Here is a 24,064-nt window from a genome sequence, read left to right on the forward strand (position 1 = left end):
ACAGGAAAAAAAACTTTTATTCTATTGTGTCCCGAAGCATAATTTTCATCGACTGATTCTTTTACGCAAAAGAAAAGAGAAATGAATTTTTTCCAAGGGGTTTTCTTTTAAATGCCGTTGCGTGCGAGTAAAAAAAACCGCACTCAGCTGTACCGGAAAGACGTCACGAGCGTTTGAATGGTCTAGTGCTGGCATCTGTGACGAAAGCAAACGAAATTGTACGAGAGCGACCGAAGTGTTCAGTCGCGGTCGCCATTTTGTCAGGTAGTCATCGGGTACGTCGTGTTTCTTTCGGGTTGCTGTACTTTTTGGAACAAGCACCGCCGAAAAATTTGGGGTCTGCCACTTTCGTTCGCTACCCCAAATGGCTTGTCTGAATACCCTTAAGCAGGAGATTAAAACTCTTGAGTCCGTCTTCCCTAAGAGCCATGAGAGATTTCAGATAATGTCTGCAAGTGTGGACGAACTCAGCTGCAGGTTCGTCGGTAAAAATGGGAAGAAATACGAAATACACGCCAATATTACAGTAAGTGTGACAAGCATGGATACAATTTGAAACGGTAAATCGATACGGGACCATCGACGGTAACTTTGCGTTCGTATGACTCCGTGATAACTTTCATTGCTGTCTACGATTGATAGGACAAAGAAACAATAACACTTATGTTGTTATTCGGTGCTTTTGACAAGAGTGCCATGCCCCGGAGCACGTACACCGTGTCTCTTACGCACTGTTTCTCATTCTCCCTATTGCTTCTCCGTTCGTACATTTTCTTCTAGTTACGATCGATTTCTTTCTGGCCTCTATCAGCCAGTTTCCGTGGAGATTTTCAGCCAAATTAAATATTGCGGTAGAGGTCAATGTGTGTCACAAATAGAGGATAAGCATCTCGTAATAGCTATCTCCTCAGACCATTTATACTTCTCAACGAAATTTCCTCCTTTGCAATTTCTCCCGTTCGAAATGTTATATCACATCTGTACAAACTACATGCTAATATCGTATACGCTAGATAATATTTATAGATTAACTAGATTAATAACCAGCGTATTCGTTTTCATTGATCTTACCGTTATTGCTGGCTAGTTCGTTTGCAAAATTATACGTTCGAATGCGATGCTCTCGAATAAAAACTACCATTGTTGTTACATATCGTATTGTTTGAAATCGTTTCAAATTCATCATTATCGTTTTACCATGGTAAATTAAACATTCTCAAAGGTTTATTATCGTGTTATGTACGTACAGAAATTAATCACGTGCATTTAAAGAATTGCGTTGTATATTTCGCTTGTTTACTTTGTCGACTGATTTGTTGCGGATGTGTAAATAAAAAATCAGAAATTTATGATTGTTTTAAGAGAAGTTACTTGTCTAGAGCTAGAACTGTGTGGTATTTTAATTACTTTTGAACATGATAGAAGACATTCAATTTTTTCCATTTTGTACTTGTGGAGACAAAAATTGAACCGCAAACGTTTCATTGTAAATCGAAGGAAAATTTTAGCAATTTTCTCTGTTTCTACTTTAGTATGTACAATAACGGTTTGATATTGCTAATTAATTTACGATTCGTATTACGCGTATGTATGTATATATAGACGTGGCATCGACGACGCTTCGGCCAACTGCAATTGCCGATAAATCCATATTTAAATATCGTGTATTCGTTCGTGATAAACATTGGCTGTATAACTGAAATGTGTTTAACTGAAATTTTCGCTACGTAAATTATTATCGGGTAGTCGTCGTTAACTTATTTTCATTACAATTAGTACGAGTTTTACATTTTCTCTTTTCCCTCCTATTTTATAAGTTCATTTATATTGACAACTTCGTACATATCTACACATATGTATGTACAGATAGAAGATTATATATGAACAAAATTGTTTAAATATATAATGCTTGAACACTTTTTTTTCAAATTTTATACATAACATAATTGATTTGATATAATAAATACCATATGGATTACGAAATATAATTTTTATTTATCTTTTTTATCATATAAACATTCCTTTTTAACACTCTTTAATTCCATTAACAAGTATACGTACGAATAAATGTTAGTATATTAGTATTACATAAACATAATTTTAGTTATTCGGTTACTTACCATTTCAAATGATAAATAGATTTTATTACAGGAAATGGACGTTTTTATACGTTGAGTTAGAATGTATTCTTATCATTCTCTAAATTTATGTACCAAATGAGAAACAATTAGTCTTTAACATCTCACCGAGTTTACAGAAATATATCTCTATAATTAATCATGCATTATTGAAGAGGCTTAAAAGCTAACTGATACAAGTGATATAATTTGTAACTTAAAAAAGTTATGGGCAAAGTTAAACTAACGACAGAATATGTATGGTTTCAAATATCAAAGCATATTGTTACGTATATAAGCATTAAAAGACACTTGTATTGTTTATCTTTTAAATATATATAAATTTTATATACATTGTTTTTTATGCTCACTTTTGTAAACAATATATTTCTTTCTCTTCTCCACTGAGTTTTCTATTAGTATAAGAACTATACAAAAAAATAAAGAAGAATTAATTATTTTTGTTCTATTTTATGAAGCGACTATATTAATTTTGAATGAATGTCATAGGAAACCTATCCTTCTACACCACCAGTATGGTTCGCAGAATCAGAGGAGACAAGTGTTACAAATGCGGTACAAATTTTAAGTACTACTACAGGCCGTGACAACCATGTCATTAATCAAGTTGGGATTCTCTTGAAAGAATTATGTAGACTCCACTCATTACCAGAACCACCCGATGTTGAAAGGTTAAGGACAGCTTTGGATCCATTGCGTTTAGGAGGATCGAATGAAGCTGCGGCACAAAGGATGGAAGCTGAAGACGCAGAAGATATTGACGACGATGAAGAAAGTGACGCAGAGGAAGACCTACATTTGGACATGGACGAAGGAGATGCCAATGCGAAGAGTAAGGTAAATTGTTTTCAAGTGAAATAATTCAAGTATTTTACTATTAATATTCATCATATTTCACAATTTTTATAATAAACTAGTATACCTTTTATAAAATGTAACTTTAAATATCTATCTCAATACTCATTCATTATACATAATTTATGTAACTTGTATATGCTAAATTTATATTATGCTGCATGGGAGTCTACTGTATTTAAATGTACACATTTCATGTTTAATTCATTAGATTGTTTATAAATATACGAACAATGGACTTGCTTGTATTATTATCAATTTCATATTTTTTAAGGGCGAAGAGATAGAATTAGAACATCTTGCAACGCTAGAAAGGTTGAGACAGAACCAGAGACAGGATTACTTAAAAGGATCTGTCTGTGGCAGTGTGCAAGCCACAGACAGACTGATGAAAGAATTGCGCGACATTTATCGAAGTGACAGTTTCAAAAAAGGTACTACGAACATAAATCTTTTTTTATCTTTCAATCGTGTGTTCAAATATTTTATTGTTCGATGTATAATTTAAATTTACTGTTACATATTCAAATATTTATCTGAACTCTGGTTGCAGGAATGTACAGCATAGAATTAGTAAATGACAGTTTGTACGAATGGAATGTCAGGCTGATGTGCGTTGATCCTGATTCACCCTTACACAGCGATCTCATACTTCTAAAAGAAAAGGAAGGCAAAGACAGTATTCTGCTTAATATGCTGTTTAAGGTATACGACTTGTAGTTTCTGTTGTAGAAGTGTTATGCAAATCAATAGGTGTATGCTAGTTCTAGTTGCGTTCTAGATATAAGTAACACATCATGTTTTTATTTATTGCATATTATTGCATAATACTATCCAAAAGCATTATTGAAAACAATTGATATTCAAGTTTGTGCTAAAAGTACTTTTTACAAGCATTGTACTTGTGCCAAGTGAGGCTATTTGAGAAATTTTAGCCACCCTCTTTTGGAAATAGATTTGATTTATTTGGATTTGTGGGAACAATAAATGTGTGATCGAGACTGATGGACGCGCTGTTAATAAGTTGTTGACACTCGGCATGGAGGCTGAGGGCATTAGATTTTATATTTACAATTTTTCGACGGTGTTGTAGCGAGCGTACTAGCATTTTATGATTGAGAATCGTAGTATTTTTGGGCATTTGAAGTCTTAAAAATGTTCATTTTCGTGAAATTGAAAATAAAATCATAAAGTTAAATAGTTTAATTCTTATGCACACTGATTATACCTAATAATAAATAAGAAGATGATTGCAAAGGAAAATAGCATCATGGTAAACAGTTCCTAGATAGATTTGTATGAACAAACCAAACAGATGTAGAGCTACAGATTGTCGATTCATCCAGATTTGTACTCTGCTACGAACATGGACTGTAAATGTTATTGTCGCTAACAAAAGTTCTCTTTTACTGTTGTTGCAGGAAACTTACCCGTTTGAACCCCCTTTTGTCAGAGTTGTACATCCCATGATCTCTGGTGGATACGTCCTCATAGGAGGAGCTATTTGCATGGAACTCTTAACGAAACAAGGTTGGAGTTCAGCTTATACAGTGGAAGCGGTTATCATGCAGATTTCAGCAACATTAGTGAAGGGGAAAGCACGTATACAATTTCAAGGACCAGGTAGCGCCAGCAAAGTGTGTGGACAAGGTCAATACAGTCTAGCACGTGCACAACAGTCATTCAAGTCACTTGTACAAATACACGAAAAGAATGGTAAGATGTCAATTTTATTTCTTACTTGTGAAAATAAAATCTTTTTTGTTATTTAAAGGATGAATATTATATACTACAATATTAATTCAAATCAATTGGTAATTGAACAATTCTATTTCTTGTATAATTTTTGTATTATTTCTTTTAATTTTGGATTTAATTCAAAGTACTCTACAGGTTTCTGTATAAACTTGCTAGTACGTTCTATAGTTAAAACTATAGTTGAAATGTCATATAACGAAATCACAAACACGTGTTATTAAAAAGTTACAAATTCAATATTATTAACTATCTCTTATGAGACTTCGAGGCAAAGATTTTTCGCCTTAGAGGTTTTGTCTACTCTGTGCCATTAACAAGGAATAAGATACATATATGTAATTTGATAACTAAATCTACAATGCGAGAAGTATATAGGAAGATAACGTCTTGAAGCTCGTTTTCTGGAACCTTTTATCTTCTCTTTTCCAGCCTGACTCAGTTCAGGGATACGTCTATTGTTTTGCAGCCATTGAATTCCTTATGATATCATATGACATACAGAATGAGAATGTTAAATATCTGAATAGGAACAATTAAGAAAATCAAAATATAATTATAAGAACAAGCATCTCATGCATAACACAGTAGTTGGTTTTTAAAAAATTATCGTGTTATACATAAATTCGTATTCTATAAATCGGAGAATTAATAGAGAAAATGGAAATTGGTTACATAAATTATATTATACTTTAACTATAATATATTATAATATATACGTTAAATGTTAACATGCATTTATTACTATAATTGTAAGAAATATGTTTATTAAAAATGTTAATAATTGACCAATCAGACGATTGCAGGAATATAATGTTTGCAGAGAAGTATTCTCATTTTCTAATTGTATTAAAGCGTATTGTAGAAATACTGGAGAAGATTTGTACAGCATTTACTTCATGTTTTCTTTTTTCTGTAATTTTACAATTAGACATTTATGGCAATTTTTGTTACATGACATCAGTATAATTTTTTACTGTAAAACACACCGTAAAAATTTGAATGGAAGTACTATGGAACACCTTGCAAAAACTGTCAGAATGACCATTAACGTTTTTTTTTTATATGAGTATTACGTGTTTAAATATTCTTACAGGTTGGTTTACCCCTCCGAAAGAGGATGGCTAATGAACATGAATCACGGAGAAAGAAAAGTTTGACGCGTGCTTACAGCTGAGACTTTAATTCGGTGTGTGCCCAACAAAATAATCGTTACGATAATGATTTGATACACAAAAAAGAAAACACAACATTAACTAGGTAACTTAAGGTACTGAATTAATCTAAACGCGTAATTCCTTTGATGACTGAGAAGGCTGCCGCGCAAACAGTGAAGTGTTTGATTCTGTATGTATAGATTTTTCAGTAACGAGTGATTAGATCGCCAATCGCATTTGTGAATGTGAGATATAATCATTTTTATCTGGAATTGATTCTTACGTTGAATGGAAATTACTAAGAATCGTAATTATTCCAAATAACCATTAATCTTAGTTCTCTTTTGCGAGTACACATGTTGTACGTACGTACGAAACAGTGTAAACATTTTGTGAAACGCGTTTGCGCAATCCGTGCTTCCTATCTTTCAACAGAGGGAACACGACGGTTAGCAATTTAGATAGTTATGTAGAGAACTTTTCCAAGTGTTTCTCTGTTTCCATTTTTGTTTTTTTTTTTTTTTTTTTATTATTATTATCATTGTGAGCTTTCGTTCGTTCCATTTTATCTTACTGTATTTCTAATTTTTCATTCATTGTGCAATTCATACAAGTAAGTTGTTTTCGGTTAGGTATACATTTGCTAAAAGTAAGCGGTGAACGAACCTAATGTGAGAATAACGATGTTTCTGGGGGTAAAGCGAGCTTTTTGCTATTACCTGTTCTATTTATTCTTATGCTTTCATTCGTTGACGAACACAATGCAACAATGTAAACGAGCACACAACTAAATCATTACCTGCTGAAGTACCTTGATAAAACGCATGATTGTAAGAAAATTAACGTTGCATACAATGAGGCTCTAGAGGATATATTATTAATCATAATACTTTTATTACATTTCTGCATACTAGATACATTGAAATGGAAAATGTTAGAATAATGAGGGATCATAAATTCTTCTTGTATCAAATAATATTTTCTACGTTCTATGTACATATATTTCCACCGCTCTCTATTGCCTGTCTCCTAACTGTTATTCGTTACTTAGACTTTATTCAAGATCGCATTTTAAACCAGAATTTTTGCAGTTTATGCTTAGACTTTCTAACATTCTTATAAATAAAGGAATCGTATAGCAATACTAGGTAATATCTATTTCATTAATGTAATTGATTAAAATAGTTAAGGGTTGTATAGATGTACATATGTACGTTTGCGTGCCGTATTCTTGAAAACAACACTTTTTGTTTCTTTTTTCCTCAGAAATTGAACAATAAAAATACACAGAAATAGTGAGAGGCTAAGGTTTGGTTGTGTGGTCGTTTTGGTAACGAACCACTGCTGTTATACTGTCTAAAAAGTCATTAAATGTGCTCAAGATTCGCATAAAAGGTTTGATTTCTATGCTGAGCGTACGCTCATGCAAACATATTGACATTTATTTGCAATCAAAGTTTTGTTTACTTGGCGTATCGAATGTAAAATTGTGCGAATAATATTAAAAAAATTTTCGCATCATAGTAGAGTTTACACTGGCCAGTTGAAGCAAAAATGATAACGCATAAGTGAATAAGCATACATTAGGATCGCGAAAATAAACGATCGCTTTTTAACAAAGGAAAAAAAATTATACACGCATATATTATTGCACATGTATCTGAAATTTACGAGACTATGCTATCCTGGTACGTTTTCCTTCGTGGAAACACATTTTCTTCTAATTGAACGAGTCTTATTCCCTTATCTACATCAGGAACAAAATATATCACGAACTTCCGTTCTTTTTTCGCGACGGCTTCAATCGTAGTCACGATTAGTAGCGAATAAAATTATCATGTTGCTGTACATGGCAAAGATCGTTGGCCAAAATTGCGTTTATTAACAAAACGAGTTTCTACAATTTTTTAAATGATTGCTTTCTCATATACTCATGATATTCTTCACTCCACTCCCAGAACGTCTATGCGACATGTTTCGTACATACTTACACACGTACAGTGAACGAACACGCGACTACATACACACCAACACGTACACATGCACAGGCGGAAACTCATCTCATATTATGCACACGTTACATACACGAACACGCGTGCACATTGTGCATTCATAATACATGCCTCCGATTCGTGTATATAAATCTACTCGGAGATCATTTGCGGACCTTTGCCGCAAGCTGAAACAGCAAAGGGGCAACAAGTTTGTCGCAGACGGATATGTACACGTGATCGACTCAGTCAATAAGGACAATGTGCCTAAATAGCGGGACAGGCGACGTTCAACGAGTGGAGGACCATTTCTCTTGCCACTGTGCTGCTTTAGCTTGCTGGGTAGAGTACCAACGAGCGATCTCTGAATTTACATATTCCGTTTCTTATGTTTCATCTTCGTACGTTGCACACGTCAAAATTTGTACTGATCAAATCGAATAAAGGTTCGTCTTCGATTTATTGCGCTCTCGTGTTTATAAATTCGAAAAAAGAAGCACTTGAATCGTTACGAAAATTTCAATGGAGAATATCGTCTACTACCTATCTATTATCTGTCGTGTATTTAATAATAATAATTGTAACTAATTTCTTAACTCTGGTTCGACAGACTCCGATTGTATAAAAAAAAAGTGCGATGTATGTAAGTGCATGTAAGTACAAGGCGGGTCAGCTAAATGGAATCATCTAAACATGCTGCTTATTCGTTATTGTATGGAAAAAGTTCTTGATGCAAACTAGCACTGTTTTAAGAAGCGAGATATTTCTGCTGAGAAGTTTTTTCACACGGTAACAGGAGAAGAGAGGTATTCAGAAGGTTTCATTTAACTGACCTATCCTGTACATATACACGTATGTACGTACATTTATATGAGGTTGTTTAAAAGACAACGGTACGAAGATGAAGCGGTACATATGTTATTGGCAATAACACGTGTACGACACATCCGTAAATAACAATTATTGGAATAATCAAGCGAATTAGCATGGGTCGATAGTTTTCTTTTTCGTGATGTAATTAAAAGAAAAAGAACAAAAAAGGACAAAAAAAAAGAAAACAAAAACAAAATCGTTTATGAAATTCGTGCGAGCAGTATCGTAATAAAATTTAGATTCTTAAGTATAGGTGTACAATCAATGAGCTCATTGTCAGTGGGCACCAATGATTTGTACAGCCGCACGTCTGACTGACATTGAGTGCCGGTTGTTTTGACGTCGTTAACCGTTATGTTCTTGGTCGAAAAAAAAGAAAAAAAGGATACTTTCATTTTTCTCCCGCGTCTGTTAAGTTTTCTTTCCTCTTAAATATTTCCGAAGCATATATTGTAAGCAGCCTCGCGTGGCTTGTATATTTTTGCTACAAATATCGTTAGTAGTACCGTTTTTAAAAATTCTAACGTTCTTGCGTTTTTTCTTATCATTACGGTGATTAATATTATCCATTTTTTAATTATCATTTGACTTTCTAAAAAAGAAAAAAAAAGAGAAAAAAACTGACAAAATAATGATGTAATACAATCAGTTGAAGGCGGATTACAATTAATGGTTTCTATCAACTATCGTAAAACGATGCGAATTCTCAGCTGTCTAACAAAACGAATATCTTAGCAGATGCAAAAGTAACGAGAATTTTCGTAATGAAGAAATTATGTGATCGAAATGAATATTCATTGAAGTATATAGATATTTAATAATCATCGAATCTTTCGGATTTAAATTGCGTTTATTAACAAAATGGATGTTGACTTTTTTTCTTTCACGGTTGTATAATTTGAAAAGAAAGTAACGATGATGAATAAAAATACTTGGACTGAATTTTAATGTTCAAAATGATGAAAAATTCTCCTCGCTCTTGCATCGACATCCCATACACATAATATAATTTGCAAGAAGGAAATATATCGTTTTGTTTAATTGAAGTAGAACGAATTTTTGTTTGGTTGTATTCGTATGAAACAATAACAAAGGAAAAGAAGGAAATAACAACTAAAAAAGAGAGAGAGAGAGGGAGAGAGAGAGAGAGTACCTAAAAATGAAAGTTGAAGCGAAGATGTAAAGAAAATGTTCGATGTTTGCTGACTATTCTGAGAATAATCAAATGATTTTTCAGAGACTTGCTTCTTAGATAACACAAGTGTAGTTTGTATACTTGCGATATGCTTAACGTATTTTCGTCTCTTCGTGGTGATTTTACAATGGACTTTTGATTCGAAGACTGGTATAAATCGGGAACCCTCTTTGCGTTCCTTCTTCCATTCACAAGTATTGTGCGCTGTCGATATGATGTTTCTGTCTCGCTATTTGATTGGTATGAACGAGTAACGCAACATAAACGGTCGGCCTGTATGGTATTAAAGCTATCTTTTTTATGCATTTCACTTGGTGTAAAATATCGAGCGACACTGGCGCACCCGATTAAAACCACCAGACGAGAATCCATGAACGTAGACGTGTCTACTTTTTCCATATATATTCGTGCTATTAGATTATCTGAACTACTCTCCCCCTATTGCTTTGTCGCAGACATCCGTGTAAATGCTACCGCCTTACTTTCTGCATATCTTTCTTTTTTCTTTCCATCGCTGAAATTGTGTCAATCGAATATCGAATGTTCCTTGACCTAAGGGAAATGATGAAAACGGTTCATACAGAATGTGCAACAAAGCGGGAAAAAAGCGGCAGTTTCACGGGAATAATTCGGCTACTGATTACTATAAATCTATACCATATTGGGCTCTATCAATGCGGCAAAAACGGGAAAAGTAGCTAAATTAAATTGAAATATTTAATAATACTCGTTGCTGAGAGCATAAAGATTTATTTTTTTCGTATTTTTTTTTAGAGTGCACGCGTACGTGCGTGCAAAACATACACATAACACTAAAAATTATGCAAGTATACGTACAACATTTAGAGAGTGAAACAAATTCTCTTATTTTTTAGTTAATATATTTATAAAGTTTAACTGATTTTCAGATATACGCGCAGTCTGATCATTACATGCAGGGCATTGTCAGGCTGCTTTCGGAGTTACACTGATGTTAGTCAAGGATTTATAATTCAGACTTCGATGTTTATGATGTGCATTAAGAAGTAATTTTTATTCGATGCACCGAGTGGTAGATGGGTGTCAACGCGATGCATGTGTTGCTGAAAAACAATGCTATAACATCCATGTTGTCAAATCTGCAGCGTCACTCCAATAGCAGCTTTATAATTAAGACCATACGTGCAAGACTTATTAGTATGCGTAATCATTGGATATCGATTGATCAAAACTTTACTGCACTACAATTAGACAACAACGCGAGAAGAAATTTTTTGTACAAGTACATGAAAACTCGTATTTTCATTGCAATCGTGCGTTAAAGTTGTTTGGACCATAATATAACGTGGGCGTAAAGTCGATTATATACTAAAATAAATATGTTTCAATGGCTAGGACGAGTGAACTCACAGAAATAGAGGTAGATACAGATTTGAAATAGTAGTTAGAATGGTACGAAGAAATCTTAATTCAATGTCAACGTATTTTATATAATATATAAAAGAAAGGATTCTCGTGTATTACAATTTTTCATTGTTATTTTTCAATTCTTAAGTGGAATGTCATTTATCAATTGAAGTAATTGTCACATTATACGCTATGTGTAATTTATTGAAATTCTGAAACTACATATAAACACTGAGCAGCAAAGCCTCGAGGTAGGCAACATTTCAGACATGTCTTGCTTCATCTGAGCGCGTAGCGAAGTAGTTAGCATACGTTCCTTAAATAGAACACTAATCTATCGACATTTATCACAAGTTCCTGTGACTTGCTGCGAGATAAGAAGAGGGTAAATATGAACAATATATGAGGGTCAGGCAAGCAACTTCAGGAATTGCAAGAGCGGATTACGATGCAAATACGACCTAACTACTGGAGCGTACTTTACTATCGTTTTAAAATGTGCGCGCCGCTTAACCGCTCCTCACCGTCATGAGTCTCGTCGCTACTAACAGAATTGAGATAAACTAACAGTCGGCAACCGGGGAGCTCATCGTGTTATCGACTGCAGAGAAGGCGAAGCGAAAATCGATACCTCAGACACCAGTGTTATATCCTGGCTAGCGATTTAGGGAAATGTCACTTCCTTCACATACCTGGTTTATTTCCAATTTTTCAGATCAATCGATATTTACGCTTAATTATGCTCAGGCTCCATAATTGACTCTCGTGCACACGAATCGTCAGCTATAGGCGACAAAGTCAGCGCGGTAAAAAAATTAGTACCTCTATTTGAACCAGTTCCCACGCGTTTAATTTATCGCTATCTATGGAGACAACTCCTAAGAGTGTATGTCTGCAACCTATGCATATCAATCTGCGTAATCAAGCATTTCTTCTGGCGTATCGTCTTCGATTCAGAAAGAAAAACCGAGTCAAACGATTTGATGCTCATTAAGCTGTGTTTGCACCTTTGGAAGCTCAAATCCGGGAACCATGTACAATAATCGAAACGATGGTAATGAGCCGAAGGCGTTATTCTATGACTAATATAATGGATAGTAAAATAGAGAGTATGTAGAAGATATAAAGTATATTATAAAAAAAAATACAAAAATATAGTATGCTGAATTAAGATCAACGCTAGATATAACATTTAGGAATAATTACAAGATATAAGATTAAGATAGATATACGATTTAGGAATAATTACGAGAGTCACGCTTGAAGGTTGATTGCCAGTTTTGCTCGAGGTAAAACTGACTATTGGTGGTGCAGAGGGTTTTTATACTAGAGTTTTAGTCTGATAAGGGCTATGATATTTCGGTGGACGGAAGTGGTTGTTTAATTCGTACGGGGTTTAGTTGGTGATTATTTGGCTGTCGCTATTATAATTTATGTATTCTGTGTTACAATTATAAATCTTAGGTACCGATGGCGCATCCGCTAGTTGGTAATATGTTATTACACCTTATGTTCAGTTTAATTATCGCGTTCTAACTTTATCCTAGATCCTATTTCTACCTCATCTAACTCCAATGTTGGCTCGTTTAATGTTATAACGTTTTTCCGACTGATCATGTTATCCACCGCGGTTTCACGGATTTATACACATAGTATAAATAATTAACTGATAACTTTCAGCTTGTAAATTTTTCTTTTTTCTTTTATAAGAAGCGTACATAAATTTGTAAAGATAATTTATAACAATTAGCTTGTAGAGACACGTTTGTGATCGTTGAATTGTTAAAGAGTTACAATGAATATTCTTCTGTCGCTAATTAATGGTTTAATCACTCGGTAACTTATGCAACGATAATTTTTTAACAAAGAGCAAAATAGGAAATAACTAGACAACACACGGCAAGATAGTACCGACACGATACCGGCACTGTATTGCCATTTTTTTTATCAGCAGTGGCATAGGGTCATATTTGCTAATGGGTAAGCTGTGTTTCATAAATTGTATAAATATATTTGATATTATATTTATTATATATTCTTTATTTGATATAATCAAAGATTAAATTGAGGGAAGCTACATATCTAATGAATCATAAAAGACTTATCAGAAAATAAATATGACCATTAATTATTACGAACGATATTATTTAAAATTTTCTCTCATTCTACTGTCTACATAATTATTTCTAAAAATTACTATTTTAGATCAATTTAAGCAAAACAAACCTATGGCAGCTAATAGTTTCAACTATTTGCTACATAATTAATAATTGTATCATATATCATCATATGATGCAATTAAAAAGTATACAGAGTAGGGAAGTAATTATTAGCACCTCAAATATCTTCGAAACTATAAGTTTCACAGAAATTTGTGTTGATACAAAATTGCACAGTACAAAGGGGCCCATCCGTTGGCGAAAATAGTTTTTTTGTAAGTGGAGGTATGTCGGACATTTGAAGGTCACCTTCATTTTTTTAAATGGATCGGTATGTTTTTCTTCCGTAATACGATAGACCATCTTAAAATGAGTTCAACGACCTGTAACATGAAGCCATTGAAGGTCATAGAAAGTACAGAAACTTATAGTTTCGAAGATATTCGAGGTGCTAATAGTTACTGTCCCATCTTCTATATCAAATATACAATACCCAGGTCTCATCACATGAAGGTTGCTGCGTATGAAGACCCACCCTCACCACGTCCCATCCACCCACCTTTTATACAAGATATTATTGAATAAAACCTTCCTTTCAATGTACATTTGCAACAAGTTCGATATTTGATTCCTATGCAAACGCACAATGGAAGGAGTTTCATAAAGAATTGTTACAAATGAAAGGGGAAACACAAGTACCTTGCTTAGCCAATAATTGACTTTAATTTCAAAACAACCTACCTAACCAGGAATATATATTAACATAAAAGAAATGACTCCTATCTATCAATAGATCGGGAAATGTTTCACCCTACGTATGCAAAGATCTAAGAGAACACAGTACATGAAGTACTTTGTATTCGTAAACTCGAAGTGTTTCCAAAAGTAAACAGCAGAAAAGAAGTTTTGAAGCAACAAAGGAAGAATACAACAGAAGATTTTGCGTATATGAACAGAGATGATCGAATGTACAAGATGCGAAACAACAAAAGACGATAGAATTGAAAACACTGGAATATTTAAAACAGCACTGGAACCTCTAAAATAAAACTGGAAACGCTGCAATATCTAGAACAGAGATATGCAACATGTGAAACCATAACACAGGCTAATAGATTACATAAAAAATATATCCAAGAAAAGATACACATATAAATATAAAATATAAGGTAAATATAACTAAAAGTACGTGTAATAATAATAAAATAATGAACGGGGCAGGAAACGCTGGAATATCTAAAACAGAAATGTACAACAAACAAAATAGTAACATACAGGTTAACAAATTTCACAAAAATGTATGTCTAAGAATAGAAACACACATACAAACATTCACATATAACAAATGACACGGAAAAATATAAGCATGATTGAAAATGTACGTATCATTTATATACAAGTAATAATCATCATATCAATTAGTATTATATATATATATATATATATATGATCATACCTTCATCTTCGTAGCATTATTTGATATAACTACATTATTATACTTCCATGGTATACTTTTATTCTCATGCTATATTATTTCCATCAAATAGACGTCGTCTGTATAAAACTATAAGCTACAACAAAAACTTATACAATGGATCAGTAACATCCTACAAAAATTTGACGAACAAACACTATAAATCAGATATAGGAAAACACCATTTTATCGAAATAGCATAACAAAAGTGATGTACATATCATGTAATTAAAGGAACATGTTTGGTTATAATATATAATTGGTGTTATAAAAATAAAAATTAACATTCCATTCTCTTTCGTTTTTTATTACTTTTCGTAAAATTAATTAAATTCAATAGAAAATAACTATATTACTCTGCAATATTTCATGATAAACGCTCGATCAACATTACTATTGTTATCCAATATCGTGAATAAAGTATTCTTTCTTTTCCGTATCATGAATTTATTATAACGTGAAACAAAGAATACCTCAAAATTAGTCGCAGTAAATGTTTCAATATAAATGCAATAATAATTTATTGCAACAGAAATTGACAAAATTAATCACGACAGCAACCATATTGTGGTACTCTTCATAATTCGCAAAACAATAATGTATTAAATATCAACTAAAGAATATTTAAAGATTAATGGCGATAAATATTTCAACATTTATTTAAACAAAAATTAACAAAATTAATGGCGACAACAGCCATATTGTGGCACTCTTTATAATTCGCAACACTAATTCGCGGGGTGTGTTAGGAAAAAGCAATGCGCAAGCAGCCACCTCAGGACGCATTACTTAATTCGCAACGCTAATTTATGCACCCATCATTTAACTACGCAACACTAATAAAAAGATAATAAAACGGTGATCTGATACATACAATGTCACCACGGTGCAATGTAGCCCCATGGCTACTGTGGTGACTCTTTATGCAAGATCACATTTCCATAGCGCAAATGGAAGATTTTATAGATGCGATATCGCACCCTAGTGCGACGTAGCTCCTTTGGCTACGGCGGTGATGATGTTTCCACAGAATAAGTGGAAGATTTGGGCATTTTGTTAGTCGCAACACTATCGCGAGAACCGCGTCACTCATTATCGTAACACTACATGGACTCAGAGATTTAATAATTGAAAACTATTGCTTCTACAGAAAACAAGAAGATGAAATTACTCGCGATATGTGTAAATCGCAAAACTATAAAACTAATTAAAAGCTATTAGTACATATTAAAATAGCAAATACAAATGTTAGCAAATAATAATTATAAATTCAGCAAACAATCGCGATCTCATGGTTTGCAACACTAAAAGTGCAATCACAATTATCATTTCTTCGCAACTCTAATAAAAATTGCGATCTGGATGAATACGCAACTCTAATAAAAATTGTGATCTGGAATTAAACGCGACTCTAATAAAATCGCGATTCGGATTTATTCGCAACTCTAACAGGAACCGTAATTAATTATACGCAACGCTACAATGGAAACCGCAATTTGCTCAGTATTTGATGAGCCAGCATTTTGCTGGCTAAAATATACTACTACTAGACAAATATAAGTATAGTGACGAAGTAGTAACAAGGAATGACTTTGCATCGAGAAGGTTGTCTGCCTCTGAATGCATAGTCATTAATAGTTGCCCTCTTCTTCGGGTATCTTCGACATATGGCCTCTTCTTTCTTCGAGCACGAAGCCCAGTATCCTGAAATTTATATCAAAGCTCGAGATTCCCTGGGCGCAAATAAAAAAATAACATACAAAGGTAAAGTAAAAATATAAATCGCAAAAGTTTTTAATGCACGCTGACAAGCAACGATTGTAAAGAATCGTTATTCGTACAAACATGCTAAACCTCGGGCAGAGAACACATTCTGTAAAAATGAAAACACATTCACACTAGAGAGAACAACCTCGCACATTCTAACGGTACGTACCAGTGTTGTAATCGACTGACGAAACTAGTAACCATTGCGTACAATGCCAGTAAAGCGTTTTTAGCTACATTTGAATATCTCAAATCTGTATTTTTCATAAAACACAAGTTCTATTAACGACACGAATGTTACTAAAATTAGTATCTCCGTCATGATTAAGAATAAATTTGGTACCATTTGTAATTATTTAATAGTGAATTATTTCAATGGAAACGACGCAATTCCACGGCCTAACCACATACACATACAACGTGGAAGATACGTCGCGCACGAAACACTAATACGTCAGCCGCGAAAAAAATATCTCATTAGTTATTATACGATCATCGTGCCCATCACCCTTTCCCCACCCAAGTAGCACCTGGGTACGTGAATGGGGTCCTGACAATGATAAACGAGTTCATAAGTCACATTTTCAAAATTCAAACAAAGTCTACAAACAATTATGAACAATGAAACGCATAATAAAAGGAAAAGAAAAAAGGAAATTAAAAGAGATATTCATATTTATGATGATAATGTTCAATATAGTGATAATGTTCAAATAGTTAATTAAGTATGCAATGATTAAGAAAAGTTAGTAATAGAACAAGTGTAATAGAATTGTAATTGAGAATACAACGCAGTCGATAAGCAAGGGTATGAACATACCTCGAAAGCAGAAACGTGTCTCGAAAAATTTTATCGACAGTAGAAGATGGCACGTCTTATCAACAGTAGAGGATAACACGAATTGACTGTCAATGCTACTCTCCGCATGCTCTGAATGCGTCCAAGTAAGGCCGAACGCTCGTTGCCCATTACGCAGTTACATATGTGACAATTGTGTACAGAAAAAATTTTACTATACATATTATTTTATTATCTATACGATCATTAATTGCGAATATTGTAGTACATTATATACTGAATTACTTGAATTCTTGTCTTAAGAACGAAATTATTGCAATAAATCTCTCTTTTTCGAGGCGAAATTCAACTATCGGAAGGATGAAATATTTCAACTTACATTTTTTTTAAATTAATCGGAAATTTACATAAAAAACTAGCACAATACGTTCTAACAACTACATTTTAACTTTTTGTTCACATTTTAACCGCGCAAACACTGTTTAATTAATTTAAAAATGAAAATTTAGAGCAAGGACAAATATTGACGCCATCGCTATAACGCATCGAAATGTTAAATAATTTGCGTGAATAAATATAAAATCATGTTACTTACGTACCTTATTTTTTTTCTTAATGTTTGGAACGGAAAATTGACGTTAAACATGTAATACAACTTAATATTTCGTAAAATGAAATGAACTCCATAGCAGGGGATGCACTTGTGAAGAACGTCCGAGGAAAAAGAAGTCAACGGAAATCTGTCCGCGCATCGTAAATCAGCGTTCGTGATTGGTTAATATATAATTCCTCTCACAATTATTTGTAGGAATTGATAATAAGTGAATGGAAAAGACAATTTAAATTATGATAAAATAATAATTACTCTGTTGAGAAATGTTTATAAAATCTGAACAAGTAAGCCAGCGTAGACTTTCAAATGAAATATACAATGTTTAATTACGTTGATGTAACAAAATATTTCTATTTAGAAATATCGAAACTCTAATTGTTAAAAACTTAATTCAACTTATAATTAGTATGTTTTTATTTGTGTCTGTATATTTAATATAATATATTATTACGGTTATGTATAACATAATATATTATTGGTTATGTATAATATAATATATTATTACGGTTATACATAACCGTAAGTATACTTACTTCCACCCACAGAAAAGAAATATTAACAATTTTTGCGATATTCAAATCTAATTTTCGCAAAATGTCTTCTTCCTTATGTATAGAACGCATATTACATTTATTGTTATATAAGATATCCAAATTACATGCGCATTTTTAATCTCTGCTTTGTATTTAGTAATAAATATTTTTATTATAAGCATAAATTTATGCGCAATATTTTATCTACATATTAAGAAGAATATATGACAAGCAAACCCAAGCCTGATATAATTATTCTTAATCTAATTTTGACGTGAAACTACACTTATATATCTCATATATCACTTTATGTGTATGGTTTCTTTTAAAAAATAGAACATTTTCATCTCTAACTTATCTAAGCACCAGAAACCCACCACTTGTTGCACCAGAATAGTGGCAACCTGATGTAACTTGAAGTGGTTAGATCTGCAGTTCGAAGCAAAACAAATTTTATTTTTATTACATACAATATACTGCATGTTAAACTTTATAACATCTTAATTATGTGCAAACATTTTTACTTATCTTTACGTATATATTTTTTAAAAGCGGTCTCAATAAATTCATGTGGAAATATCATATGTACTCTACATATTGGAATAAATCATACTTTTATAGCGATTGTTCAAATAATATATATGATCAGGTAAGTTAACCGAGGAATTATAAAATAACTAAAGAAATAGCTGCGTGGTGTTGAACTTCACATCTCATCTGACACTAACAGAAATATCATTGAGGGCCAATGAGAAATGACACCACTAAATAAGAACATTTTCTATGGGTCAGCTATCGACTTATGCTTTGTTTAGCTCTCATCGAAAAGGCTGTCTGTATATAGCTACGTACAATATATGTATGTTTGTTTTTCTCTTGGTATGTATGTATAGAGCAAGAGATTTTAGTTGTCGTCTGCCGTAACATAACCTTCCTTGCATTTAAATAGTGTAAGTAAATAGTTCAGAGAAATCTGTAACAAACCAGATCTACAAAATGGATGGATTACGTACAATAATTTTTACTTTTAATTTGTATTATATAAAGTTGTTTTAGTTTTATATATTTTTTATCATTTGTCATGAACGAAGAATATCGTACATTAGATAGCATATATTTTTAATATATATTTATATATGTATTATTTTGTAATAAATAAAAAACGTATAAAATATTTATAAACAGTAAATATATATGTTTCATTTTTTTTTGCCGTGAAATAGCATGATTTCCTGCAGATTCCATTCAATTGCATAAACTATATTGTATTAAGTGCATTTATTTTTAATTTTATAACTCAATTTTATTGTGATTAAGATGAACAAATATGTAGATGTACAATTCACCAATTTAGATTTTAACAACAAGGTTTCATTAATGTCGGTCTTGCGTAGCATCAGCATTAAACGAGAGTTCTTTTTATAAATATTATATCAACTTATTGTTTTAGTCCTTATTATCTCTATTCCTTGACATTCCCTTAATTATATAACAATTAATTTTACAGTAATTTTGTGATAATTGTACGAGATATTTTCAACTAAAATATTATTATCATTTAAAGTTAATACCAATAAAAAATGGTATTTGTGAATTGTGGTCGTTGATACCTATAGTAATGATTTCAATGTATGTTATACTGAATTTACAGAATTATACACGTGTATTTTATATTACAGATTTGAAGGATGTCGGAAGTCGAAGAAGGAATAACAGAGACAATGGAAGCAGCTCCAGAACAAAATGCTGTATCCGAGGAGGATAAAAAATATTTAATGGACTACATAAAAGAAACGGAACAGCGACTAAATACAAAAGAAGAGATTCGAGCAGCCAATTTAAATCCTAATAGACCACCAGAATCGTACTTTAGCAAGTTAGATTCAACTCTCAAACGAAACACTACATTTGTAAAGAAATTAAAAAATTTTAATAGTACACAATTAGATGTAGTTTTAAAAGATATGGCACATTTAAATCTAACAAAATATGTAAGCGAAGTTGCTACTGCTTTGGTGGATGCCAAACTAAAAATGACAGATGTTGCGCCTGCGATTAAAGTGTGCAGCTTTTTGCATCAAACTTATGGAGAGTTTTCGACCCATTTTTTTGAAAACTGGCAAAGAATTTTATCTTTAAAAGTTGTAGATAAGATTGCAAATCCAAGTAAACTTAGAGTAGACTTACGATTTTATGCTGAATTGGTTAATGCAGGAATTTTCACACATAAGCAAGGTTTGCCCTTGCTCGGTTCTGCATTAACGGTCTTAATTAATATGGATAAAGAAGAGCATAATAATGCCAGTATTATATCGAGTTTTTGCAAACATTGTGGAGAGGATTATGCAGGCCTTGTACCTAAAAAAGTAAGAGAGATATCGGAGAAGCTCAATATGTCTATACCTAAAAGCAGATTACTCTCCCCTGATAAACAACAAAATGTTAGATTACTGCTACGGGATTACTATAATTCACTATGTAAACATTTATTGAAGGAGCACAAAGATCTCCAAGCTTTTGAAAAACAAAATCGAAAGATCTTGCAAACCAGAGGCGAATTAAGCTCCGAAAGGAAAGAAAAACTTGAAAGTCTTCAAGTATCTTACGAACGTTTACTTAATAATGTACAAAGTTTTTCTGATACGTTAGACGAACCTATGCCAGAGTTACCTGTAGATAATGAAATGAAAGCAGAAGCAGAAGAATCATTGAAAATGATCAGTGAAGGAGAAGAAAATAGCATTTTAGAGGATATGTGGGGGGATGAGGAAACCAGGCGATTTTATGAAGTTTTACCAGACTTAATGGTATTTCTTCCTGGTTCATATCTAAAAGAGGTACCTAAACAAGACGCTCCAATAAGTGAAGAAGCTTTGGATGAAGAAATAACATTCGACGAAGTGGAAGAAACTGAAAAAGTAGACGAACCAGAGGCAGAAGTAGAAGAGCCACAAGTTTCGAATATAAGTAATAAAATACTTCTAGATGCATTTATAACACATTTACCGAATTGCGTAAATCGTGAATTAATAGATAATGCGGCAGTACATTTCTTAATGCATCTCAACACGAAACATAACAAGAAAAAATTAGTGAAAGCATTATTTGGTGTGTCTAGAATCCGTTTAGATTTACTACCATTTTATTCACGCTTGGCAGCTATTCTTTACCCTGTTATGCCTGATGTAGGAAATGATTTATGTTTAATGCTAAAACATGACTTCAAATATCATGTACGTAAAAAGGATCAGATTAATATTGAATCTAAAGTGAAAGTTGTCAGATACATCGGTGAACTTGTTAAATTTAAACTCTACTCAAAGATAGAAGCACTATATTGCTTAAAAGTCTTATTACATGACTTTACGCATCACCACATTGAAATGGCTTGCAACTTGTTAGAAACATGTGGAAGATATTTATTTTGTTCGCCGGATTCGCACCAAAGGACAAAAGTGTATTTGGAACAAATGATGCGGAAGAAAGCAGTCACTGCATTAGATTCGCGTTATGTAACAATAATTGAGAATGCTTATTACTACGTAAATCCACCAGAGTCTACAGGGGGTATGTCTAAAAAGGACAGGCCGCCAATTCATGAATTTATAAGAAAATTGTTATATCAAGATCTTTCAAAAACGAATACTGACAAAGTTCTTAAATGGATGCGCAAATTGGATTGGGAGGACGAAAGTGTATCATCTTATGCTATTAAATGCTTGACTGCCGCGTATAACGTTAAATATTTAAATATTCGATGCGTAGGAAGTTTGTTAGCTGGACTTGTTGCACATTACGAAACTATAGGCCCTCATGTGGTAGACGGTGTGTTAGAAGACATAAGATTATGCATGGAAATTAATTTACCAAAATTTAATCAACGACGTATCGCTATGGTGAAGTATCTTGGAGAATTGTATAACTACCGGATGGTAGAAAGTGGAGATATTTTTCGAACATTGTATCTTTTAATTACATTTGGAGTCAGCATGGATCATTCCATACCAAGTGTTCTAGATCCGCCCGAACATCTTTTCAGAATTCGATTAGTTTGTACGTTATTAGAAACATGTGGACAGTACTTTATTGGTGGTTCTAGCAAGAAAAAACTCGATTACTTTTTAATATTCTTTCAAAATTACTATTGGTTTAAATACACAGATCCAATTTGGACTGCGGAAAATCCGTTTCCAGTGGATATAGATTACATGTATCATGATACATTAACAATGCTTAGATCTAAAATGCAATTGTTTCAAAGTTATAAAGAAGCACAGTGCGCTGTAGAAGAGTTGCGAAATACACTGTATCCAACTCTTAACAATAATCCTACTGCAGAAGATGGTACTGAACACACCGATGGAGAAACTGATATGGGTGTAATTGCTGAAGGGGATGAAGATGTAGCTGTAACATCTGGAAATGGAAGCGGAGATGCAAAAGGTGTGGCTGATTTACATTTTGAAGAATCAGAAGATTGTTCTGAGGCCCAATCAGAAGAAGATTGGACTGCTGACCCAGAAAGAGATTACACTATGGGCACACAAGAAACTACCCAAGGAGATCAAAGTCTTTCAGAAGGTGGCAATGATGGTGTTATCATGGATGTCACAGAATTAAGTGCAGCATTGCCAGCTGGTCCTAGAAGAGTAAGCTGTCCTGAGGACGATGACTTCTTGTCTGCCCTTGATAAAATGGTTTCAGATAATATACAAGATAGAATGCGAGACTCGGTGAAACCGCAACAAGTAGATATTTCAGTTCCTTTACACGTGAAAAGTACTAAAAAAACATACGAACAATTGCAAGAAAGACCATCTGATAATAGTACAGTCGATTTTGTGCTTATGTTACGAAAAGGTAACAAGCAACAGTATAAGAATTTGGCGGTTCCTGTATCATCAGAATTAGCGATGAACCTTAGAAACCGAGAACAAGAGCAGAAAGAAGAAAAAGAACGAGTCAAAAGATTGACATTAAATATTACTGAAAGACAGGAAGAAGAAGACTATCAAGAAACAATTAATCAGAGTACCAGGCCAGTTACGGTAAATTTGAATAGAGAAAGACGACAGAAATATAATCATCCAAAAGGCGCACCGGACGCTGATCTCATTTTCGGTCCTAAAAAGATTCGGTAGATGTTCGGTATTTAAATGATTTTGGAACGATATTTGTTAAAGTAGAAAATCATAAGTAATTCAGCTATATGATATTCGTTCTTTTCTATAAGATTTACAAGCAATTAGTGATTCTTTATTTTCAATTTGAAATACATATCCATATGTTGTTTATATGAATTCATAGTCACATGTAACTTCTAATGTAAAAATATCTTTTGTAATTACATTAAAAAATACACTTTGTCT

General features: G+C 33.0%; 2 protein-coding genes across 2 annotated transcripts; both read left to right on the forward strand.

The window, feature by feature from the left end:
- The first annotated feature begins 236 nt into the window (after nucleotides 1-236).
- On the forward strand, nucleotides 237-7,052 carry LOC143423267 (ubiquitin-conjugating enzyme E2 Q2). The gene is made up of 6 exons (XM_076894475.1): nucleotides 237-526; nucleotides 2,628-2,975; nucleotides 3,268-3,427; nucleotides 3,547-3,698; nucleotides 4,415-4,709; nucleotides 5,845-7,052. Exons 1-6 carry the CDS (start codon nucleotides 365-367, stop codon nucleotides 5,874-5,876), a joined length of 1,149 nt encoding a protein of 382 aa, XP_076750590.1. The 5' UTR covers nucleotides 237-364; the 3' UTR covers nucleotides 5,877-7,052.
- Nucleotides 7,053-19,540: 12,488 nt separating this feature from the next.
- Upf2 (UPF2 regulator of nonsense mediated mRNA decay) lies at nucleotides 19,541-24,025 on the forward strand. The gene is made up of 2 exons (XM_076893380.1): nucleotides 19,541-19,645; nucleotides 20,375-24,025. Exon 2 carries the CDS (start codon nucleotides 20,384-20,386, stop codon nucleotides 23,834-23,836), a length of 3,453 nt encoding a protein of 1,150 aa, XP_076749495.1. The 5' UTR covers nucleotides 19,541-19,645; nucleotides 20,375-20,383; the 3' UTR covers nucleotides 23,837-24,025.
- The last annotated feature ends 39 nt before the right edge of the window (nucleotides 24,026-24,064 follow it).

This window comes from Xylocopa sonorina, chromosome 4 (genome assembly GCF_050948175.1).
Source record: "Xylocopa sonorina isolate GNS202 chromosome 4, iyXylSono1_principal, whole genome shotgun sequence".
NCBI classification, from domain to species: Eukaryota; Metazoa; Arthropoda; class Insecta; order Hymenoptera; family Apidae; genus Xylocopa; species Xylocopa sonorina.